The following is an 11852-nucleotide window of genomic DNA, read 5'->3' as shown; positions in this document are numbered from 1 at the left end:
AATTGTAGGTCATACAGCGTTTTTCTAAAGAGTAGGATATTAATACGGGAAGTTTTAATACGCTTTGTGACAAGCTTTAAAGGATCGATGACAATACAATAATTTCTTGTGTTTATCTTATTCTAGAATGGAATCAGGATGATAAGGATCGAATATATCATTTTCATCCTTACGTATACTCTGTATAAGGGCAAGAGCGAGAATTTAGTTCATTAGATCATTAAAATGCGTGTTTTTAATTAGGTTATTTTAAATATCCATATCAATTGAAAAGTTCTTGCACAGTTTATCATTTAAATAAAAGCCCACGTTCATAATAACGTTTAATAATACAATTTGATGTTCAGATTACACACATAACGCAAAAACATTTATAAATTTAACTAAATCTATAATTTCTTTGGTATGAAGTATACAAGCTAAAAGCTTTGACTAGTAAATAATTGGTAAGACAGGTAAGTATGAGAAAAATTAATAATTAATTTGCTATCATTTGATGCAGTTATTCCTTTCTATGGAATAACAAGACACACAATGAAGAAAAAGACAATTTTCATTCAAAATTTTCCCCTTTCTCCAAAAAAAAATAATAATAAGGCAAAAGATAGAAACGGCAAAGCATAGAAATTGCAAAAAATCAGCTTCTAGCGTAAAAATATAATAAATTCAAGCAATAATATTTAGATTAATTAAGCATTTTTTTTTATCAATAAGGGGGCGTTCATTATTACGTGAGGCATTTTTTTGAAATATTATGACCCCTTTTTTGGTGAGTGATTCAACCTCCCTTAAAGCAAACTATATATTAGTAAAGAATAATAGGCTATTTGCCGAGACTCCCTCTTCACAAAGTAAATTTCAATTTTTTGATGATACTGGAATGGAATGCATATATTGTACCATTTTTGTATGGCTAAAAGGAATGTTGAATACAAAGCAATTTTTATGTCTTTGTAATGTTTCTGCACTTTACTATTAAATAAATGTGTATCACAGGGTCAGTTATTCTGATAAAATACAATGATTATTCATAAGCACATTTTACAGTTAAGCTATAAGTCCTTGTAATTTAAGATATCTTAATAATATTATAATAAAGAAAGTCAATAATAACCAATGAAAATATTATTTTAATTAAACCAGTCATTCTTGTTTGTACTTAGTCTCATAATATATATTTTACCATTGATTGTTGAATTAATAAAAAATAATCCATTAATATTTAATAGTACTTGTAAGCTCCTTCAACTTCATCCATTTTTGTAATGTAAAAGCTATGACTAATGAAACCATTATCAAATCTTAATTGGTACGAAATATAAATATTGCATCTACAATAACATATTAGATTGTTTATAATTGATTACATAAGGACTGTTTAATACCATAAGTAAAATACATATATCATTATAAGAAGTTTCTTGCATCAACTTTTGTATAATGAACTTAGTCTTTTGCATTTATGACAAAATTTAAAATATGAATAATATTTTGGCATCAGCGTATTTTTTTTTCACGAATGAGATGGAGATATTATTTCGAAAAATATTCTTGCACTGGAGCTTTCTATACATTCTCGTAGAATTAAGGTTATGGTGAATGGTGATGATTAATAAAAATGTGATAATTGATAAATACACCTAAACTCTGAAGAAATATTGAAATATTTTCAATATGCCAGAAACATAATAGATAAATAATGTCATCACACAAGAAACCATCATCATGGTATAAAAGTTAATTACTAATTTCACAGATAATATTAAACATACAATACTTAAAATACTTTGAACTATAAAGCAGTATATAACCAATACTAAATACTAATTTATTATCTGCGGAATTAGAAAGAGCATCTCATTTGTTACAATGAATGCACTATTTTTTAACTGTTTCATACCATTTAAGCAGCGTGACTTTGATTGTGATTGGATCCCGGAATGTTATCAGGGTTGGCGAGTGGATCCAGCTCAGCAAATAACTTGAACCAAGCAGCTTTGTCATCTCTCTTTGGTGCTGGAAGAGGTTTACTTGCTTGTGGGGAAGGTTCCTCGTTTTGAACATTAAGTGGTAGTAAGGGGCTCTCCATGAAGTTTCCAGCAAAATCCTTAAAAAAAACCTTTTATAATGTATAAATGTGTCAAGTAACTGGATTAACATTCTCTTCTCTAGTATTTTAGTAGAAGCACTCTTAACATATCGCAGAATAGTGTTTCATATGATAGAAAAATATTAAAGAAATTATACATGTAACTTAAAAATATGTATATACATTATGGGGTTACAAAAAATTTGTGTTAATATAAATATATTCACAAACCCAAATTTTAAGACAGTTTGAAAATATGAAATACTATAATTATAATTAATTTCCCTACGGCAGTTATTGTGAAGAATGTTTGAATTATTTTACAAAGCTCTACCTGCAACAGTTGAGATGGCATAAAAGCATAATTAGCAGGCATATCTCCACCACCAAGCTGCAAACCAGCCAAATCCTCACTAATATTTGCAATTTTATCATCATCTGTACTTATAAGTGTTCCCGAGGAAGATGCCTCTTCTTGTGTTGCAGCCGATGGCTCTTTTTCAGTGCTTTGTTTTTCAGCCTGTTCATCGGATATTTTCGTTGCAGGACTATCATCTTTATACTCATCCTGCAAGAATAACATATGAACATTGGTGAAATTTTATTTTTAATAAGAAAAGTTAGCTTGATATAATACATTGCAGACTTATATAATTTACATTCTGTTATATGCAATATATATAAAATCTTTAAAGTATTATTTTTTGTATATTGATAGATATTCTAGTGTAATTTATAAACATGAAAAGAAATGTTAAATAACTCAAACAAAACCTGAAAGAACAGCAATTGATCCTTGTCCTGCCCAAGGCTTTCCTCTTCATTATCATTTTCAGATAAGCTCTTCAAAATGCAAAATTCATATTGTGGTGCAGAATTCATACTCTCAATGGTAGCGGCCAAAGTTTGTGCAACTTTATTGGAGAAACCCAAAAAGGAGTTTTGATAGTTTGATAGAACATGAGAGAACATATTGCAACGAGCTGCAGCTAGCAAATCAATCTGAAAGGAAATTTTACATGATAAGTTTGACATGTCACTGAATTGATCATCTGTTTTAAGACTAATGATAACACTTAAATTGAATTAAAAAAAATAATAATAACAATCTGTTACGCAAAAACAGTTAAACTTATTTGCATGAAATTTCTATAGTAGGTATTTTGTTAGTTTACCTTCTGAAGCACATCTAGGGTCAATTTATCAAAAACTTTCTTGCTTTCTCTTACTTGTCGTTGTGCTTTGCGAAAATTATCAAGACCGCGACCAGTATCTGGATCAAGCTGTGCGCTGGTTGATTTCATCCAACTTAAAGCGGCTCTATACTCGATACGGGCTTTTTCCATCGCTGAAACTGTTGCACGCATATCTTTCACAGCTCTGCATCTAAACGTTTCCACTTCATGATGCAGTCTCAATAAAGGGCTTCTCACGGAGACACGCTGTTGTCCAGCATAGGAAATCGCTTTACCTGCTGTAACCATATGTTTACCTGCTGCATCGTTGTTTTTGCCCGCATCTCGTAGAAACTTTCCCAGAGCATTTTCTTCTTGTGCAAGCACGCATAAACGTTCTTGATATTGATCTAAAACTCGTTGTAATTGTAAACAACTCTCTGAAATGGACTGAAATAATTCTAATTTTGCATCAAGTTCGGCATCGGACGCTATAATACATTCATCCTCTTTAGTCCCTAATTTCTTTAAAACAGTCTTTTTAGTCACCCAGTATTGATGTTGCATCATATTTGTAACACAATTTATGTAAAATTATCAAGAAAACGTTCGATTCTTTTTCATTTGTACATTAATTACAATTTTCATGTAAATGTTATGTGATCAAAAATTATCAATTAACAATGTAATCATTTGTCAAAATGATATGGTATTAAATGACATTTGACATATACGTTCACTACATGTTACGTTTGTTACACTCTGCTTCGCACTTAAACTTTACCAGGAGATTTTTTAAGATTCTTATAATTTGTGGAATAACTTTGTAATACAGTAGAATACTTTTAGAAAAATAGAGAAAGCCTAAGAACGATTAATAAATGAGCGTTTTACTTGATCAGTACCTAAATATTATCTGTCTTTAGGTCTTTTGTCAATGACATATTCTATCTTTGTTCCACTTGTCTATGATTTCGTATTTACAATCGGAATGTAGAATGGCTACCGCGTTTTGCATTATTTGCGAATGTATCGGTAAAACAAAATAAAAATTTAGCTTTATTATGCAGAATTCTGTTCGATGAGATCTACTCGTTAAAATAGTTCTGTAGACATTAATATAATGAATTGTGCTAGTGATAAAATACCCGGAGTGTCGTCTTCGCAATCATCAAAGAATGTCAAAGAAGGTAAGTTTGTGATTGTCAGATTTGTATTTTGTGTTCATGTTTTGGTTATAAAGTTAATCCTGTAAAAACTATGTTGATACATGAAATAACGACTTAAACTTATTCTAAACTTTTTTTGGTTTAGGCTAAAACTAGTAAAACTAGTTTATAAACCGCTCCTAGCAGTATCGGCTATTCTATCTGCAATGCTAATAGTTTACTTTTTTAGGTCTCGTTAAGAAGGTAAATTAATCCAATTTGAGTGCCATAAACACAAAAATTTGAAATTGTTAAAGGTTGTCAAACAAATTTATTCTTTTAGTTTCAGAATATTCTCAGAATGTGGAAACAATCACTTTTAAAACATGTGAGGACTTTTTTTATAATTTTGTGCATATTACTGCTTATTATATAACTATTCCAGTATGTGTGTTGTTTCTCAAACATGTATATCCAATTTTATAAATATACACTTCTAATGTGGATTGGTAAATCCAAACTTCTTAAATTAAATGCTAAATAGAATTAACAGCATTAAGCTTATCAACATCAACATCATTATCAACACTGTCAACATAATATGCAGAATTGTAATTATATCCATTGATCTTAATCATTAATCATTCCCTATAGTGACTGTGTGTTTACCATGAGAATAATATTAATACACAAGTTTTATTCTCCTATATAAAACTATCTATTAATGTTAAATCTTACTTACTATTTCACCAACTCTTATGTTGCATAGAAAGGCCCAATATATCCCGGTAATGTCTTATTTCTCTTCATAGAAAATAAATAAGTTACATTAGTACTGTATACAGCAACAGATTTGCTAGATATTTGCTTATAACTACAGGTTATAAAGACTGAATATCAATATAGTTCTAAAGATTCGGTTTCATTATTGTAAAATCAATTTAAGATTATTCTAATAAATAATTTCAGTGAAATAATAAATACATGTTGTGTTAAATATCACTACAATAATATTGTAAGAAGTTACTACAAAAGAAAGTATGCAAATCTTAACAACAGTTCTCTAGCAAATTTATTCAATGGAATACAAGATTTGATTTATGTTTTTCTAAAACAATGTACTTACTACAATTTTTGTTAAGTTCAGAAATCCTTCAGTGACATTAATCCATTTTGGTTAATGTGTCTTTTTGTCTTTATTGTTCTCTTATTTTTAATCAGTTTGTCTGTATTGTTAATTATCATGAAGTGAGTTATTTAAATTGCAAATTTGTTTATTTGAATTTTTATCTTGATTTCATACTTTAATGCATATGTGTATATGTGTATGAGCTTGCATAAATCATAATATGATATAGAAACAAATTTCTTCTCAAAAAGTTATTAATTTCACTTGTTACTCATACTGTTGAATTACACTATGACTTAATTCAGTTATTATAAATTTTTATCTTCGATAATTGGTTCTGCGAAAGTTTCAAGCAAGTTTCACTTAATTCATTAATTTAATCAGTCTATCAAAACTCGCGTTAGGAAATCGAGATCAAGTATGAACATCGCACTGATGCCGTCGGGTCAAGGCCGATTCGCCAGTATCGAGTCTATTGAGAATAAGAAAATCGATACTATTATTATCTATATAATTTGCACCGCACAGCACGGCTCATTAAAATGGAAGGGCTGTATATCTTTAAAATGTCACAGAATATCATTGAATGTATACCGTCTTAACGAGCCTGTAAGCTGACGGCTAAACGGATACATTTCTTTGATAAGAAACTTTCAGATCGCAGAAAACGATAAGTCGTCAACGCACGAGATTTATAGCCGTCGCTTAATACCTACATATGAACGAGAAAATATATTCTAGCGATTCATGAATGTTGTATCCAAAAGATGCGTGGCGTGTTGCGAATAGGGGCAAGAGATGGATGCGGTAGAGTGCGTGATTTATCATTTTTATGACTACCCGGAGAACTCGCAAATTGTTCACTGAAAAGTGAAAATTCAGATTCATTGTCCAAATGTTAACAATGCCTCTCTGTGCGCCTTTTTTGTTAGTATTATTTAATTTGAAACGATATAAAAGCTTACGCAATGTAATGTGGCATCAAGCCGTACGATGATTCGTTTGAAGCTTCATATATAATACGTTACATTTACGGTTCAGATAATGCCATTTGCTGGTCATTTGACCCATTTCATGTTTTTTGTGAATGTTTACACGCAAACGTGAACAACTACACTGAAACTACCTGCCCGAGAGCGTACCTGAATATTTTTTGCCGGACAGGTTGGCAGTTTTTGCGTTATCGTTCGAAATCTTGAAGATGATATAAGTTTTATAATTTGGCATATTGTCCCGACCATTTTAAAATATGCCAGTCACCGAGAATTTTTTTTTGTTATTTTTTATTACATTGTATAAGAAACCAAATCTGGCGTTTTGTGCTTTAACGATACCTGTGTCGATCTTTTGTTTTGAGAATTTTTCACTATTCCAAAGTTCAAATAAAAAAGGGTATTATTATCTTCACAAGTTCTATTCCGAATCATAGCAAAGATTCCGTATAATAGATAATAATTAATGAAGAATTGATATTTGTAACGAATACAAAATTATTATATTTAAGAACGTCCTACTTCAATACACTATAACATTTATATCCAACAGTGACTGAATTTTTGAAATCGGTTCAGTATTATTTTTCAACTAAATTTACTATCAATATTCACCTTAGTATTATTAATATAGTACAGATAATATTACAGCGTTTTTATTATATTTCCTGCGTATTACGCATTAAACTGGCCTGCGTATCGATAGGACATGCAATATGTTAGTGTTCACTATTAATATAATTCGTGTGATCATTGGTACCGATGTAACTACTATATGGCAGAAAATTTTTAAATATTAAAAATATATCAAACCATTTTTATTTCAATTCCGTTTATCAAAAAATCTTAAAATGGATTATTAACCATTAAAGCTTTTATGATTTTTAATGTAGATTTCTGTCCATCAATGAATTTCTTGATCTTATACCAGATCTGTAGAGCTTGTTTACTTATAATACAAAATCTGTGCAAATAGAAATAATTATCGTTTTCATAAAAATCCCTGTACCTGAAAAATTTTGCACAACGTTTTCATTCTATTACCTACTAGAAAATGGGAAGTGACGTAATTCACTATAGCGTGCCAGTCGGATATTATATTGGCCAGGTAAGTGACCCGTGGTGTCCTCTCAAATGCCAGAGGTGAACACTGCGATAAAAGATTACACTGTACCCGCTTGTCTCACTGGGTATCATGAAATTGTTTCAATTGGGAGGAGTTTTAGATTGTAGAGCGTAAAGATTATTGTAAGAAAGGTTGAAAAACTTCAGAGGCCACAGAATATACGAACGAGTTTTATCGTTCTGACCTATTTAAATTGTTCCTAGATTCTAGAACCGTCTAATTTAGTTTTAGTTGATAGGTTGATATTAAGACGTGAGTAGTATGATTTACGTATTAGGTATAGGTTATTTATTTTAATTTTAAATATAAAATATTAGATTCTCAATGAATTGAATATTATGCAACATAAAATGAAACCTCCTACGAAAATATCACAGAATGCTTTACTCCAAATGAGTTTCGTTATTGCCATTGGAATATTATATTTAGAATTCAAATGTCAAGCGTTCAACCGTTTTCATTTTATAAAAATCCAAATAATCAATGCTAATAGTAAACTAAATAGAAATACAAAAATAGATATTTATTTATATCTCTCGCTGCTTATACTTTTCTTCCATCGTTAATAATGCTAATGAATTCTTCGTGATCGGCTATTTTTACATTTTTAAGTAAATTCTTTTTTCAAAAAATATAAAGATCATTTAACGCCCGGCGTGTATTTGGAGGCTATAGGCATGAAAAATGTGTTTTTAGACTGTTAATTCTGTATCGGTTATTAACTGAGTGGGAAATGTGTTACATTGTCATAAACGAAAGGCACTAATTGCGGTTTCATTAATTATATATTATGAATAATTCATTACGCTTTGAATCATAACATTAATATTCCAAAGATAATAGCGTCTAAGCGGCAATTATGAGTGGAGCGTGCATACGGTAACGAATGTATTGATGCGTCGAGCGTAGGGAGAGGTGTACTCATGAAAGGCCGGAGTGCTCCGGGTGCTGTCTGACACAATTCCGGGCGCCGGCGCGGCGAGTTGGGAGACTGCAACCCGGCCAGACGACACGCGGTCATCAGGACGAGCGCTCCCGCCACACTGAACCCGTGTTTTGCTCTCGCGAACTTGTATATTTGCGAAAATTTAAAATTCGAACACCGATTCCCGTTTATGTCGCTGTATCTCTATTGGCGTCCATTGTTCGAACAAACAATACGACGTGCGTAATCCCGCTTCCGCTATTGGATTATTGAAACGATTGTATTCGAACGTACTGACGAAAGTTCCCTATTAGACGTTATCGAGGCTACAGTGACGTTTATGGACCTTTGTTTACAGGCTGTGATATTGAGTAAATTCATCTTTATTGCACATTCACGCAGAGTCTAATTGAGTCGAAAGAAAGTTGTAACATTTACTGCTATCGCGCCAGTGCCTATAAAAGCCGTCAAACTGTATTCCTTCGAGAACTTCAAGGTTTATGAATACGATGACGATAGGACTTGCAATGGACTTGAGGATAGATTTGACACGAATAAAAAAAGTGAGTTTACATTTTTTTATCTATTTTATTGTTATATTTGTTGAAAAAAAAAATTAAAGATTTAGTTTAGCTTTGTTGTAGTATTTTTATTGCCATCGATATTATTTACAGCAGGTAAATATGATATTACCAAAAATATGCAAGATTATTTTTATTCTAATAAGTTTCGTGGCAAAATTGGACAACCAGAGATAACATTGTCGATAAAGGTATAATTACAATTTAGATATGACTGTCACTATGCAATACGATTTAATCACGATGCAATTTATCGACTAATGATTGGAATGCCCATGAGACGGTAAATACATAGATTCTATGCAATATAATTGCTCATTGATATTAAATAATAATTACTTTGAAATAGTATTGTAATATTTAACGAATTTCTACTTACTGTTTGATCCCTTAGTAAAAGTTTTTATCATCAAAAAATTGACATAGGTAATTGAGGACAAAAAAAAAATTAAATAAGAAGCAAAATTTTCGTTCTAATAAATAAACTTTAACATGCAAAAAAGTTATGATATAATAAAAATTAAAAAGTAATAAACGTTAAAAGTTATACAATTTGTACTACACTTAAAGCGCAAGTAACGATTTATGCAACGATTTAATTAAGCAATTACGAGCCGTCTGTGAAATTGGAAGATATCTTCCTTACACTGAACAAAGGAGAGGAAATCGGATTTGTATCGTTTGTGAGTTGTTACATGGGCGACGTTAATTAAGAAATAGTATTGAGGCGTGTATCATCTTTATTGGAGCATACGTAGATAAGTACTTCATTATATTTTTACCTCATTTTGATAACATTAAGTTGTGTTCTGTTCTAAATAATGAAAGGCTAAATATAGCGATAGGGATTGGATGAAAAGTTTAATAGGTTAAGGATGTGATTTAGGTTCTCTTAGACTACTTTCTACCCGGGTACCACGCGATTGACGCCACGGGTTACAGCTAGTATGGTATAAATTTCTTTCAATTACTTTGAAAAACAAGAAATGTATGACTATCTACTTATTATTGTTAAACTTTCCTCATATTGTTAATTGAATGCTAAATGCCATGTTCTTTAAATAACGATAATATTATGACTTTCAAGTAGGCAGTGCAAATTGCAATTGTTTGTTTAAAAATATCAAAAGTTTTGCATAGAGGAAAACCTTCATCAAAATTCCGCATATATCGGCAGAACACAAACACGCCACAATACACGTTATCAATACGAGGTATTTATTGATTTGAACACAAGCATGTCGTGCTCCTAGAAGTCGCCTCATGAAAATTTAATGATAACATGAATTGTATGAATAGTATACAATCGATAAATGAGCGGTCGTGATGCACAGACATCAGTGACATAGATTCGAAGATGTGGGCTAGTGTTATGTTTGTTTTGATGTAAACGGAGGTATAGTTGTTGGTATACATACAATGGATGGAGGAGACATTATTGCGATGGATCTTGGGTGTGTTTATTGATTACGTATACTTGTACCTACCTGTTTCGTGAAATTGTTTTTTTTTGGTTCTTTTGCTATTATTAGCTGCTCGTTTAAGGTGCTTAGGGTGTATGCGCATATCATTATATCATCATATCAATATATCATTATATCATTATCAACTAAGAGTGTATGTATTATCAGCCCATACAAAGAAAATGTATCATTTTTTTTGTGAGTGTTTTTGCAAAAACTTTGGTTTCTATTTTAAACGCGATTTATTCATTATATTATTAACCCGATGTTTGGAAACCCTTTACAACCAGCGCGGTCACAGGGAGACTAAGTCTTTAATTTCTAAATGTATAATACTCGCGTAAAATCAAACACAAGAAAATACTGTGGTTCCTATTTAATGTAAACGAAAGAATGCAGGAATATGTACATTTTTTATATGCTTCGGTAGATGGACAAATACCGAATCTATATGTTTATTTATGTAATTTTATGAGCAAATTTATCGGTAATTCGTTTTGTTTAGTCTACGCCCGATGTTAATAATAATAATATATCCTAATCCAAAAGTCGCAATCATACATTTACATAGCAATCCATATCCTGTTAAAATCTTGTCATATACAAATCGAAGCATTGTTTTTGTATTGGATTGCAGATGAGATTTCGATCAAAAAATTTACAACAATCGATAATTGAAACAATCCTAGATGATATATATTATAAAGAAGATACTTATTACAAAAAATGTGCCAGTTTCGAAGTCATTAATGCCTTTTAAATATTTCACTATTAACAATGCCACTCGAATATTAACTAATTATAAACTAAATATCGACAATGACTCAATATTTACGATAGCTCCCTGTTTCCTCATCAATTTAGCGATCACGTGGCAACATAATGAACGTCCTTTAACCTCTGGTGTGATAAGTGTAATAATAACAACGGTACAATACAATGCCCAATGATATTCCTTAAAGGGAAGTACGTAACTTTCATACTGCACTGAAAAATAATTGATCCGTGATATAATACCCTTGAATCTTGCGACACTATTTAACATAACACAACCACATGCTCGTAAACTAGCAATAAAATAAAATGTATATAAAAGATAGAGAGACAGTTGAATGATCTAATTGATTGCGGTGATACCACATAGGTGGCTATGTGAACTTGGCACCCGACTTAAAAAAAATTCACATTTTTTTGCGCCATTCGATAGATTTAGATATGTAGTCG

At 31.1% G+C, this 11852-nt stretch overlaps 2 protein-coding genes across 2 annotated transcripts in view; one reads left to right on the top strand and one right to left on the bottom strand.

Annotated features, from left to right (window-relative positions):
* Positions 1 to 314: 314 nt before the first annotated feature.
* LOC119828338 (islet cell autoantigen 1) lies at positions 315 to 3959 on the bottom strand. The gene is made up of 4 exons (XM_038350464.1): positions 3265 to 3959; positions 2864 to 3091; positions 2424 to 2657; positions 315 to 2107 (listed from the first exon to the last, which is right to left on the bottom strand). The coding sequence occupies exons 1-4, from the start codon at positions 3832 to 3834 to the stop codon at positions 1904 to 1906; spliced, it is 1236 nt and encodes a 411-aa protein (XP_038206392.1). The 5' UTR covers positions 3835 to 3959; the 3' UTR covers positions 315 to 1903.
* Positions 3960 to 4248: 289 nt separating this feature from the next.
* The window catches only part of LOC119840908 (cyclin-dependent kinase 14), a 76975-nt gene continuing 69371 nt past the window's right edge, over positions 4249 to 11852 (top strand). The window contains exon 1 of the mRNA XM_038367684.1: positions 4249 to 4454. Within this exon, the coding sequence (XP_038223612.1) occupies positions 4388 to 4454 (67 nt within the window). The 5' untranslated portion in view covers positions 4249 to 4387. The remainder of the gene's footprint in view (positions 4455 to 11852) is intronic.

This window comes from Zerene cesonia, chromosome 7 (assembly GCF_012273895.1).
Source record: "Zerene cesonia ecotype Mississippi chromosome 7, Zerene_cesonia_1.1, whole genome shotgun sequence".
Classification (NCBI taxonomy): Eukaryota; Metazoa; Arthropoda; class Insecta; order Lepidoptera; family Pieridae; genus Zerene; species Zerene cesonia.
Note: the sequence above shows the minus strand (reverse complement) of the source record. Positions and strands in the feature narration are given on the sequence as shown.